We start from the raw sequence: 14369 nt of genomic DNA on the forward strand, positions 1-14369 counted from the left end.
CTAGTGGCAATTTGGAGGGAAAATGCGCAAATTTACCAACTGCCCTATCTGAGAACAGGTTGCCTTTACTGAGATCTATGGGTTTTTTTTTCCTATGTTAACATATCCTTTCATTTTTAATAAATAATGGGGAAAGCATACCGCCTTTAAAAAAGCGGTTCTTATCCAGTAAAACAACCCACCATTTGAAATTTTACATGACCACAAAATCCAAAATCTGATGGAACCAACATTTGAGCTCACCCGTAACAACTTGATCCCTCGCTCCCTGTCACAGAGCAGAAGCCTCCACCTTCAGTCAAGTCCGGCAGACTTCCATGTCTTTTACTTGCATACAGGCTATTACCAAGGACCCACTACTATCTGGATACAGGTGAATAACTACCCAGGTTAAGTGCCAAGTGAGGAATCCAGATAGCCTCCACAATCCTCAGTAAAAAGAAATCCAGTGGCCAGTCCCGTTGCCGAGTGGTTGGGTTCGTGCGCTCCGCTTCAGCAGCCTATGGCTTTGCTGCTTCGGATCCTGGGTGCAGACAGGGCACCGATCCTCAGGCCACGCTGCAGTGGCATCCCACCCAGGACAACCAGAAGGACCACAACTACATCACACAACTATGTACTGGGGGGCTTCGGGGAGAAGGAGGAGGAAAAAAAGACTGGCAACAGACGTTAGCTCAGATGCCAATCTTTAAAAAAATAAATAAATAAAAAAATCCAGCAGACCCACTCCCAAACTTCCAGATCTTCCTCTGTAAGTGCCAAACAGGAGACAGAGGACAGGTGCAGATGTCCCAAAGTCCTTCAAATCAAACTCTACTCTCATCACAGCTTTTCTCTAAATCTAAACCTATTCTAAAGCCAAATGTTTTATTTTTAAAAACAACCACAGGAGGAATTGGAGGATAGATCAGGCAGGTCGCCCTGCCTGCAGCCCATCATCTCCACTGAGAATCACATTCTCTGAGGCTCCCGCATTAGGCTCGAGTGGGCATCAGAACCAAGTCTAAGCAGGAGCCCAAGAGCAGAGGGGAAGGCCTATCCCTTAGCAAGTGCCAAGGTCCTTCCTGGGAACAATACTGGAAAGGCAAGCACAGGGTGTGAGGTTTTGAGCTGCTTCCACAGCCATGAGAACGGAAGAAAAGCCACTGGCTTACACGTACAGGCAGGCATAACGGCCCCGTCCGACAAGGGCTGCAGGTACACACGTAGGCGCCCTGGCAGGAGGTGGCAAGGGGAGACTGAACCAGACTTTCTATATTATACTATGCTCTTACCACCTTTCCCAAGAGAACTAAGTCCACATATATCTGCCCCGGTGGAAATTTAGATTTTATTCTATGGCCAAAGGTCTCTTAGAATGGTGTCAGGTGCTTCAATTGGCCACGGTGTGTCAAGTGGCTTAAGGGCAAACAGGACAGCAGTTGAGGATGGAGGAAGTGGGATGAAGACAAAAGGGGGAGGGGCTGATAAGGGAGCAGCAGGTTTAGGGGAATGACATTCCAACTGTACACGCGTATGAACAAAACAGGCAGGCATTCTAGTGAAAAGTCCAGCAGGGACCAGAGGCCCAAACAAGGGAAAGATCTGGAAGGCGTCAGAAAAAGAAGGAACTCTTTCTCAGGTGGCCCTATGAACATCTTCTGGAGGGGGAAGATCCCTGGAAAACTGGGCATTAGCATGACATTGCTCCCACACACCCAGCCCCACCCCTGCCCCTCCGGGTCAGCTCCTCACTCTCCCAGCTCTCTGAAGATATTGCCATCAGTGCCACCATTCACAGGCCTCTTCTTCCTACATCAGAACTGCTGAGGGTAATGCAAACAGTCACAGAGACCAAGCACCCTCACTGTGGCCCATGGGGAGCCTGGCATCCACTTCACAGAGAACCACCTCAAACTCCCAAACCCCTTGGGCTGACAGATCCCACACAAGTGTCTGTCCTGTAGGCTGGGATGGTGCCTTCTTGGGATCTTGGGCCCTCCAGCCCCCCTTTCTCCTCTGTCTTCACCCTCTCAGCCCTCTGCCTTTTCCTGTAACAAACCGACCCCTCCTCCATTCTGGTCCTGCCGCACTTTCGCTTCAAAGCCAAATTTCTTGAAATGATGGCTTCACATCCTCACCTTCTCATTCACATCGTCGCGAATCTGGTTTCTACTTCTGCGTCACATCTTCCTAAGGTCACCAATGCCCTCCTAAAGGCCAACAGGAGGGTCAGGTCGGAATCCTCATCTCTTTGACCTCCCTGCAGCCTCTGATGTGGAAATGTGGGGGACTGCTCTCTGCTGGTGACTTGCCTGTCTCTCTTCTGTAGGCCTCCCACCTCCCTCTGGTGCCATAAAAGCTGTCCTCCGCTGCCCCCCGGATTCCATTCCCCACCTGCCACACCAGTCCCTTTTCTCCCCATCCTTTGCATTTGCTCTGGGAAGGTCACCCTCACTGTGGACCCTACATGGCCCAGCTCAGCCCAGCCAGAGGCTGGTGGAGCAAGCTCTCCCAATAGCCTCCCTCCAGTGCGAGGCTGGCTGCCTCTACTCCTCACTGTGGTCAGTAGCAAGCGCAGCCTCTGAAGCCCGGATCTGGAGAGAACCCTCTTTGGCCTCCACCCCTCTTTCTAGAGCCAGTTCATGACCTAGACCTGGAGTGCCCCCTCCTGACTCTCTATTCCCCTAAATGCCTATGACGCATATTCAGCAGATAGATAGCAGTGGACAGTTGTTGCAGACACAGTGGCTTTTAAGCCAGGAGGGTCCTCACACTGGTGTGTTCATCCTTCTTGAAATGGGACTCTAGGCAGAGACCGAAATTCCCACACCTGTGCATTCTAACGCTCACAGACCCAGGCCTGGGTTAACAGCAACATCATCTAATTCCAATTCCCTAGCCTGGGGGACGGTGAGACCTGGCAAACAGCAGAGGACAATTTAAAGGCAATTAGTCCTTGATGCCAAGAAACAATTCTTAGGAAAGAAGAAATTAAAGCCCATGTCCCATTTGCTCCTCAAGGTTTAGTCAGAGATACAAGCTGAGTTTCCAGAACCATCTGCTAGGGATGTGGGCAAACAGAAAACTCTCTAGGGAAAGAGAAGAGGAATAGGGGTACAAAAGAATAGGAGCTAGTGCAGTGTGGCCACAACAGGGCAGGCAGGCGTGAGGGCACACACAGAGGAAGCTGGGGGCAAAGCTGCACCTCAGGGTGACATGGCCTGTGCAGCTGCAGCAACACCCCATCTCTCTAGCCAGGCTACTTTCTTGTACTTGCTGCCTGGGAGATATTCCAGTACCTTTTCCTGCCCTGTGCTCTGGGTGATAATGATGATGCCAGAACCAGGCAAGGTGCTACAATAAGCCAGTCCCCCCTTTCACGCAGCTGGACCAACCATGTCTACTTCTCCTGGGCTAGGTGACCATACCAGGGAAGGGGAGGCCCGAACTACCAAGTGCTCCCACTTCAGCTCCCCACGGAATCAGGAGGAAAGCTGTAAGCATTCCTTCACCCCCATTTCAATCTGTCTACACAATTTTTCCCGGGAGCCTAATATCTAAGGAACCAGTTACTGTTTAAGCCAGTTAGCACGTCCTCTCTGCTTCCCTATTTCCATTTATTGGAATTGCTGAAACCCCTCACGGAAGGGCCCTGGGGGCGCTGGAGTTCAGAGCTGGGCCCCACACTTTCACAAGGAGTCCAAAGGCACCTCCACCCTCCCTGTGGGTCCGCCCTCCCCAGGAGCAACGCAGGAGGAGACCTGGAGGACAGCAGGCCTGGGCTCGGCCCACGCTACTCACAGGGAGGTTTAGCTTGACGGCGTCCACAGGCTGCTGGAAAGGCCACGCAAACTGGTGTTTCCATAATGTCTTGAGCACCACTTTGAGCAGATATTGCAGCTGGTTGGTCTGCCGCTTGGGCTTGTTGGGGTTGGAGGTCTCCGGGGGCGGGGGATTGGTGCTGGCTGCGGTGGCTTGCTGGGGTTGGGCCTGGGCTTGCGTTGTAGACATTTGGGTAGTTTCTAGTCCATCCCCCATTACTGGCAGATTTCTCAATCTCGTCCCAGGGCCACTCTCCGCAGACATGCTACTGATCCCATCACATTCTTCACCGGGCACTCTACAAGGGAAAGAAAGCCACCGTGAGACATCAGGCAGCAGATGGGTTCCGTGGAGACTGGTCAGGCTGGCTGGGGAGCCACACTATGCACCGAATAAAAGGGCTCCAGTGTCTGCTCTCCTCAAAGACTTACCCAGCAGAAAAGAGACATCAGGTACCAAAGGCAAGGGACAGGGCAAGGAGGCGAGAGCCGGCCAGGAGTCAGCAGGGGCTGCGGGCGCCATGGAGTTCATGCGGAAGGGTTACAGTACAATAAGCAACAAACCAGGTTTTCACAACATCTGAGCCTTTAGGGGCCGCTGCCTGTGTGGGAGAGAGGACGATTTGCAAGCCCCTAAATATGTCATTTACATTAAAATTCTTGTTTTGCATTTGTGGTTCATGAAGCATCAAGCCAAGGTGATAACTCTCTTTGGCGAGTGGCGCCAGGAGGGCAGGGAGGAGCAGGAAGGCTGGCAGCCAGTCCTCAAATGGCCCACACAGTCCACTGCTGAGTGCTCAGGGCAAAGCCTCATGCTCACCAACAACATTTTCTTGGTAACTTAAGCAATGCATGTTTGCTGATTAAAGAAATCCAGCAAGATAACTGCTGACAACCTAGAAACAAATTCGTACTCGACCTACGATTTTATCTTTTTTGGTGAAGAAGACTGTTGCTGAGCTAACGTGTGCTAGTCTTCCTCTGGTTTTGTAAATGGGATGCCGTCACAGCATAGCTTGATGAGCAGTGTGTAGGTCTACACCCAGGACCTGAACCTGTGAACCCCGTGCCGCCAAGGAGGAGCACACAAATTTAACCACTATGCCATGGGGCTGGCCCCTCTAGCATTTTATTAACCTGCTTTTCAAAGCTTATTTATCGTAAAGGGGGCACCTCTTGTGACCTGCACAGGGACGCGTGAGAGCCTTGCTCAGCGCCTGCGTGAGCACCCCACCTGCGTAGTCCCCACACCTGAATGACCCCTGCTTCAGGCCAAAGCAACAATTCAAACCCTGCCACAAACATCCTTACAAGGGTGACTTTGTGCACTGTCCAGTTATTCTAACAGGACAATTGCAGGTCAGGGGATACACATTTTTACTGCCAAACTGTCCTCCAGAAACACACTAACTCTCTCTCTCTCCCCTTTCTGGCAGTGTAGTGCCGCCCAAGAGTTCCAACACTTTCCCTATTAATGAGAAGAAACATCTGCTCAAACATATACTATCTGCATTCTTTGTGTGTACTGTGTTTCTGACACTTTTCTATTGGCAAGAAAAAGGAACGATCAGTTTAAACCCAGTCCCCGGAGTAAGAAAGACGGTAAGCCAGGAGCTGCCTGCATCTAATTAGCAATTCCAGTAATGAACCTAGGAGTTTGGTGCAGGTAAGAAAACCTCTTTGGCTGCAGAAGTCAGTCAGAGACTTGGGAAAAGAGGGCAGATTTTAGGACCACAGAACTCTGGCAGGCAGAAGAGACAAGAAAAGCCACGGTGAGTTGGCTCTGTCCCGGCTTCCATCCTGGAACACAGTTAGCGGATCAAGAAACAGCTTTATGCCTAGCATATACTAGGCAATTTACTGGCTGATGAATTACTTTATTATTCAGTCCAAGTATAATTTAAACCAAGGTTCCCACAAAGGTTTTTGTAAATGCAGTTCTGGCAAATCATCAGATTTTAAAAGCACGAGGGGAGCGCCTGCTACGTAAAGCAACTTGGTTGTGAGTCTGCCACTGGGGGCTGTGGAGAGCTGGACCTGTGGGCCCAGGGCAGGCAGCTAACTGCCCAGCACACAGGTCCTGGCCACATGCCCCCAACACTGGGGTTCTGGTTGGAGGGTGAACCTGAAGGCTGAAGAAACCTACACGACCAGGGAGATAGCTTTCCCTCCAGGGTGCTCTAGCCACCTGCAGGCACAGCTATCAAATGGCCAGAAAACAGATGGAGAGAGCAGTCCTCCAAGGAAGAGGCTGCCACAGGGAGGGGACCCACGCGGAAGCCCAAGGCCACCACATGCAAGACCCTGAATCTTAGATTCAGTCTGAGAACTGAATCCACGTTTGCCTTAAGAGGAAGGTCTGTTCTTTACCCTTTTTAATCAAACGAAAAGAGATTTACAGGAGAAGAGCCAAGATGGCGCCGTGAGTAGTCCTCTTTGTCTCTCGCCCTTCGAGTCTACAATTATTTGGACACTTATCGCTTGACAAAGGATATCCAGACAGCATCTCAGGACGTCTGAGACACCCACGCGACTATACATTGGAAGGCGGATGGACTTTCCTCCGGGAGGATGTGGAAATACGTGAAAACTCTCCGACCCCGACGGGCAGCCTAGTACCCGCAAGCGGCTTTCTTCCAACGGACGCCCCCAGAGGATCCACACACATCTAGGGCAGGAGCGAGAACACAACAGAGGAGCGACGGTGGAAACAGGTGACCAGAACCCTATCTAAACCCCCTGCAATTACTCCTAAACGCAGAGGGAAACTTTGGAGTTGCACACCTGAGCCCGCGGGGAGAGTCTCTCCCCGCCATTGGCGGGGAGACCCAGCCTGGTGCTCGGGGCGCCCGGAGGGTCCCAGAGAGAGACACGGAGGGCACGGAGATCTCCCAGTTGCCGTTGCCCGCCCCGTGGGACTAGGGATTGCCAGAGATCTCGGAGAGGACCGGGGCTGGGGGAATTTTCAAAGGCCGGTTCTGCGACCCGGAGGGGAAGCGCCGGAGCTCCAGCCGGGCAGCAGACAAAACTCTCTGTCTGCCGTTAGCAGAGGGGCCACGCTGAGCATTCACGGCTCCGGGAGAGGCCCGGAGAGAATCCCAGAGGGCGGGGCGACCCCCAGCTGCCGTTGCCCGCCCCGTGGGGCTAGGGATTGCCAGAGATCTCGGAGAGGACCAGGGCGGGGGGAACTTTCAAAGGCCGGTTCTGCGACCCGGAGGGGAAGCGCCGGAGCTCCGCCAGGCAGCAGACAAAACTCTCTGCCTGCCATTAGCAGAGGGGCCACGCCCAGCATTCACAGCTCCCGCAGAGGCCCGGAGAGAAGCCCTGAGGGCGGGGCGACCCCCAGCTGCTGTTGCCCACCCCGTGAGGCTAGGGATTGCCGGAGATCTCAGAGAGGACTGGGGCTGGAGAGAGCTCCAGAGACCCAGCTTAGTAGCCTAGGGGGAAACCCTACAGGCTCACAGCAGCCTTAGGGAAAGCCTCTGCACAGCACCAGTAGAAAGCACCCAGCCGCCAGCCACAAGGCTGGAAGACCCCAGGGCAAAAGCAGCATAGCTAGGTGTACTAACCACAGACTGTAGAAGATGCCAATAGCTCTCCTGCGACCCATAGAGGACAAGTGAGATTTGGTGGGTGCCGACAGCAACGGAGCGACAAATATAAGTGATCCCACCCCTGGCCGCTGGAAAAGCCCATAACACCGTTGCAGACCCCAAGGAGAGAGCACATCTAGGTGGGCTGCAACAGTAGGCACCTGCAGCCTGAAGCCCCCCTGTGACGGCCCCCACGGCAGAGGAGGGAATCCAAAGGGCCACTGTGGCTACGAAGAGGGGCCCAGGCCCACTTAGCAACTACGGACAGGGTTCCTGGTTGGTGAAATATAAACAGCTGCTCCTCCCACCGCAGCAGCTGAAACAAGTGAAAGGAGCAACTAAACTCTATCTCCATGCGGAGGCACAAATCAACAACATCAAGCAATATGAAAAAATACATTAAATCTCCAGAACAGAAAGAAAGCAACAAACACACAGAAAACAATCCCAAAGAAAATGAGATATATAACCTAAATGACGATGACTTCAAAACAGCCATCATTAAGATTCTCAATGAGTTAAGAGAGAATTCTGACCGACAACTCAACGAGTTCAGGAGCTATGTCACAAAAGAGTTTGATACGATAAAGAAGAACCAAACAGAAATATTGGAAATGAAGAACACAATAGAGGAGATTAAGAAAAATCTAGATGCTCTGAACAGTAGGGCCGATAATATGGAGGAAAGAATTAGCAATTTGGAAGATGGCAATATAGAATTGTTGCAGGCAGAGGAGGAGAGAGAAGCAAGACTTAAAAGAAATGAAGAAACTCTCCGAGAATTATCAGACACAATTAGGAGATGCAACGTAAGGATTATAGGTATACCAGAGGGAGAAGAGAAGGAGAAAGGGGCAGAAAACCTATTCAAAGAAATAATGGCTGAGAACTTCCCAAATCTGGTGAGGGAGATGGATCTTCAGGTGACAGAAGCCAATAGATCTCCAAACTTTATCAATGCAAGAAGACCAACTCCACGGCATATAGTAGTGAAGCTAGCAAAAGTCAACGACAAGGAGAAAATATTAAGGACAGCCAGGCAAAAGAAACTAACCTACAAAGGAACCCCCATCAGGCTATCAGCAGATTTCTCAGCAGAAACTTTACAGGCTAGAAGAGAGTGGAATGATATATTCAAAAATCTGAAGGACAAAAATCTACAGCCGAGAATTCTCTACCCAGCGAAAATATCCTTCAAATACGATGGAGAAATAAAAACTTTCCCAGATAAACAAAAATTAAGGGAGTTCATTGCCACAAAACCTCCTCTTCAGGAAATCCTCAGGAAAACCCTCATTCCTGAAAAATCCAAAAAAGGAAAGGGGCTACAAAACCAAGAGCAGAGGAGATAAGTAGAAGGACAACAACAGAGAGTAGCAGCTCTACATCAGAACAGATTAAACCATGGGACGAGAAACAAAGGAAACTGAAGAAAACCGGAAAACAAGACACAAAATGGGAGTGGTAGGCCCCCACGTCTCAATAATCACTCTAAATGTAAATGGATTGAACTCCCCAATCAAAAGACACAGAGTGGCAGGATGGATCAAAGAACAAGATCCAACAATATGCTGCCTCCAGGAAACACACCTCAGCCCCAAAGACAAACACAGACTCAGAGTGAAGGGATGGAGAACAATACTCCAAGCTAATAATGAACAAAAGAAAGCAGGTGTCGCTATACTAATATCAGACAAGGTAGATTTCAAAGCAAAACAGATAAAGAAAGATAAAGAGGGACAGTATATAATGATAAAAGGGACTCTCCACCAAGAAGACATAACACTTATAAATATATACGCACCCAACACAGGAGCACCAAAATTTGTAAAGCAACTCTTAATAGAACTAAAAGAAGACATCAACAACAATACAATAATAGTAGGGGACCTCAACACACCATTAACACCAATGGACAGAACATCCAGACAGAAAATCAACAAGGAGATAATAGAATTAAATGAAAAATTAGACCAGATGGACTTAATAGATATATATAGAACACTTCATCCAAAAACAGCAGGTTACACATTCTTCTCAAGTGCACATGGAACATTCTCAAGGATTGACCATATTTTGGGAACCAAAGCAAACATCAATAAATACAAGAGAGTTGAAATAATATCAAGCATCTTTTCTGATCATAACGCTATTAAACTAGAAATCAACTACAAGAAAAAAGCAGAGAAAGGTGCAAAAATGTGGAGACTAAACAACACGCTTCTCAACAAACAATGGATCATTGAAGAAATTAAAGAAGAAATCAAATATTATCTGGAGACAAATGAAAATGAGAACACGACATACCAAATCATTTGGGATGCAGCAAAAGCAGTCCTAAGAGGGAAATTCATCGCAATACAGGCTCACCTCACTAAACAAGAAAAAGCTCACGTAAGCAACCTCAAACGACACCTAACAGAACTAGAAAAAGAAGAACAAACAAAGCCCAGAGTCAGTAGAAGGAGGGAAATAATAAAAATAAGAGCAGAAATAAACGATATTGAAACAAAAAAGACAATAGAAAGGATCAATGAAACAAAGAGTTGGTTCTTCGAAAGAATTAACAAAATTGACAAACCCCTAGCCAGACTCACCAAGAAAAGAAGAGAGAAAGCGCAAATTAATAAAATCAGGAATGACAGAGGAGAAATCACAACAGATACCAATGAAATACAAGAGATCATAAGAGAATACTATGAAAAACTATATGCCAACAAATTGAACAACTTGGAAGAAATGGACAAATTCCTAGACTCCTACAATCTCCCCAAACTGAATCAGGAAGAAATGGAGAATCTGAATAGACCAATCACAAGTAAGGAAATAGAAACGGTAATCAAAAACCTCCCCAAAAACAAGAGTCCAGGACCAGACGGCTTCTCTGGAGAATTCTACCAAACATTCAAAGACTTAATACCTATTCTCCTCAAACTGTTCCAGAAAATTGAGAAAGATGGAGAACTCCCTAACACATTCTATGAAGCCAACATCACTCTGATCCCCAAACCTGACAAGGACAACACAAAGAAGGAGAACTACAGGCCGATATCACTGATGAACATAGATGCAAAAATCCTCAACAAAATTTTGGCAAACCGATTACAGCAATACATCAAAAAGATTATACACCATGATCAAGTGGGATTTATACCAGGGACACAGGGATGGTTCAACATCCGCAAGTCAATCAACGTGATACACTACATCAACAAAATGAAAAACAAAAACCACATGATCATCTCAATAGACGCAGAGAAAGCATTCGACAAGATCCAACACCCATTTATGATAAACACCCTCAGTAAAATGGGTATAGAAGGAAAGTACCTCAACATAATAAAGGCCATATATGATAGACCCACAGCCAACATCATACTCAATGGACAAAAGCTGAAAGCCATCCCTCTGAGGACAGGAACAAGACAAGGGTGCCCACTTTCACCACTCCTATTCAACATAGTACTGGAGGTGCTGGCCAGAGCAATTCGGCAGGAAAAAAAAATAAAAGGAATCCAAATAGGTAACGAAGAAGTAAAACTCGCGTTGTTTGCAGACGACATGATCTTATACATAGAAAATCCCAAAGAATCCACAGAAAAACTATTAGAAATAATCAACAACTACAGCAAAGTAGCAGGGTATAAAATTAACGTGCATAAATCAGTAGCATTTCTATACACTAACAATAAACTAACAGAAAAAGAACTCAAGAACTCTATCCCATTCACAATCGCAACGAAAAGAATAAAATACCTTGGGATAAACTTAACCAAGGAAGTGAAGGATCTATACAATGAAAACTACAAGACTTTCTTGAAAGAAATAGGCGATGACATAAAGAGATGGAAAAACATTCCTTGCACATGGATTGGAAGAATAAACATAGTTAAAATGTCCATACTACCTAAAGCAATATACAGATTCAATGCTATCCCAATCAGAATCCCAAGAACATTCTTCACAGAAATTGAACAAACAATCCTAAAATTCATATGGGGGAACAAAAGACCACGAATTGCTAAAGCAATCCTGAGCAAGAAAAACAAAGCCGGCGGAATCACAATCCCCGATTTCAAAACATACTACAAAGCTACAGTGATCAAAACAGCATGGTACTGGTACAAAAACAGGTCCACAGATCAATGGAACAGAATTGAAAGCCCAGAGATAAAACCACACATCTATGGACAGCTAATCTTCGACAAAGGAGCAGAGGGCCTACAATGGAGAAAAGAAAGTCTCTTCAACAAACGGTGCTGGGAAAACTGGACAGCCACATGCAAAAGATTGAAAATCGACCATTCTTTTTCACCACACACCAAAATAAACTCAAAATGGATCAAAGACCTAAAGATTAGGCCTGAGACAATAAGTCTTTTGGAAGAGAATATAGGCAGTACACTCTTTGACATCAGTTTCAAAAGAATCTTTTCGGACACTGTAACTCCTCAGTTGAGGGAAACAATAGAAAGAATAAACAAATGGGACTTCATCAGACTAAAGAGCTTCTTCAAGGCAAGGGAAAACAGAATTGAAACAAAAAAACAGCTCACTAATTGGGAAAAAATATTTACAAGCCACTTATCCGACAAAGGGTTAATCTCCATAATATACAAAGAACTCACACTGCTTAACAACAAAAAAACAAACAACCCGATCAAAAAATGGGCAGAGGACATGAACAGACATTTCTCAAAAGAAGATATGAATATGGCCAATAGACACATGAAAAGATGTTCATCATCACTAATCATCAGGGAAATGCAAATCAAAACTACACTAAGATATCACCTTACCCCCGTTAGATTGGCAAAAACATCCAAAACCAAGAACGACAAATGTTGGAGAGGTTGTGGAGAAAGAGGAACCCTCATACACTGTTGGTGGGAATGCAAACTGGTACAGCCACTATGGAAAACAGTATGGAGATTTCTCAAAAAGTTAAAAATAGAAATACCCTATGACCCAGCCATCCCATTACTGGGTATCTAGCCTAAGAACCTGATATCAGATATCTCAAGAGTCCGTTGCACCCCTATGTTCATCGCAGCATTATTTACAATAGCCAAGACGTGGAACCAGCCTACATGCCCAGAAACTGATGATTGGATAAAGAAGATGTGGTATATATACACAATGGAATACTACTCAGCCATAAAAAAAGACGAAATTGGCCCATTCACAACAATGTGGATGGACCTCGAGGGCATTATGTTAAGCGAAATAAGTCAGTCAGAGAAAGACGAACTCTATATGACTCCACTCATAGGTGGAAATTAGTATATTGAGAAGGAGATCTGATCGGTGGTTACCAGGGAAAAGGGGGGGTGGGGGGAGGGTACGGAGGGGGAAGTGGTGTACCCACAACATGACTAACAAAAATGTACAACTGAAATTTCACAAGCTTGTAATCCATCATAACATTAATAAAAAAAAAAAAAAAAAGAGAGATTTACAAGTACCTTTCGCCTCTTCAGAGATGGGATGCCAATCACCTAAAAAATACCCTTAATAATTCATTAATTCTTTAGCTCACAGGAGAGGACAACACTGTGGAGAGAAAAACCCATGCCACCTGCATGGAGACATCCAAGGCACTGGAGGAGGGTGTGTCACAGTAGTCAAGTGAGGTGGTCTTCCCTCGGATGCTAAACTTAAATATTTAATGAGGTTCAATTACACCTAAGACATCAGGAGAGAATTTACAGTCTGTGCCCTCCCAGGGCACTCCCAAAACTCGAGAAGGAGAGGGACAGCTCCTGTGGCAAGCTCTTAAGATGGGTGTGCTCTACCTAGAGAACGCCAGCCTGGGACGAACACTTACAAGAAGGGGAATTAGGGAGGGCTTTGCAGGTACAAAGCTGTTTCCTGATACCTCTTGTTAACGTGATGCTAGAGATTAGGAAGGGACACCTGAGCTGAAACCAGACAGGCATATGGCAATGAGAGCATGATGGGGACTGGAGGTGGAGACTGCTGGGCAGCAGCCTGTGGAGAGCATCCCCCAAGCTGAGAGAGCAGCGTTCAGGACCATGGAGGGGCATTTCCCTGAAGCAACTTCATTTGATGGGAGGACATGGTGAAACATCACAATAGCCTAACAAGCTCACAGAAACATCGTAGACTACAACATTTTCCAAAGGCAGACATGACTGGACAGGCCTGCTTTAGCCTCCAGGGATGCAAGGCCCTGTCCTTCTCCCATCAGGCGTACTCCCAGTATAAGTTTGGCCAGAACCAACAGCCCTGTGGTCCAGTGGCATAAACCAAGGCAGGGCAGAAAGGATGCAGGTGCTACTGGTGAGAGGGAGGCATATGAGGTGCATCCCGCTGGGAGTCTGGCAAGGACGAGTGGGCCCTGGAGTCCAGTCTTCAGTGAACACACCCAAATGAAAGCAGCAAGGAGGTCACATACAGATCCAAGGAGGGGGAGCTCCCAAAGGGTGGGCTGAGGTGCAGAACCATCAGAGTGAGCTTGCTCAGAGGAAAGGAGAGAACAGAGGGAGGAAGAGACACAAGAGGCCAGGCTGAATCCCAGGACACTGAGTGTGACATAGGGGGAAGGGAGGAATCTGGCTTGAAAGCATGTCACTGCTGGCTGAAGGCACTGGGAAGGAGGGCGGCATTAAGTGAGGATAAAGAACGATATGCAGTTTGGTTTCCACGATTATACTTCTCCTAGAATGAAGCTCGAGAATTACACAGGCAAACATGTGCCAGTGAGCTACAGGCAAGCAAGGGACAGGGACGGCTCCACCCGGGAGAAGATGTTCTGGCCCCAGAGCAGTGGAGCCCTGACAGCCACAAGGACACAGGCCCCCAGGCACGTCCATCAGAAGGAAGCAGTCCCATAAATTTTCCATTAAGTAATAACATTTGGGAAATCTCCAAGCAATGTCCCCGAGGCAAGATGAAGTCAAGGTAACTGACTTCTGGAGGGGCTGGGCTGGGCCTTTTCTTTTTCTAAACG

At 47.4% G+C, this 14369-nt stretch overlaps 1 protein-coding gene across 2 annotated transcripts in view; it reads right to left on the reverse strand.

Annotated features, from left to right (window-relative positions):
* BRD4 (bromodomain containing 4) overlaps positions 1-14369 on the reverse strand; it is an 89215-nt gene that overhangs the window by 30586 nt on the left and 44260 nt on the right. For both annotated transcript variants that reach the window (XM_070519273.1, XM_044779339.2), the window contains exon 2: positions 3784-4102. In XM_070519273.1, the coding sequence (XP_070375374.1) occupies positions 3784-4102 (319 nt within the window). The remainder of the gene's footprint in view (positions 1-3783; positions 4103-14369) is intronic.

Source organism: Equus asinus, chromosome 10 (genome assembly GCF_041296235.1).
Source record: "Equus asinus isolate D_3611 breed Donkey chromosome 10, EquAss-T2T_v2, whole genome shotgun sequence".
Classification (NCBI taxonomy): Eukaryota; Metazoa; Chordata; class Mammalia; order Perissodactyla; family Equidae; genus Equus; species Equus asinus.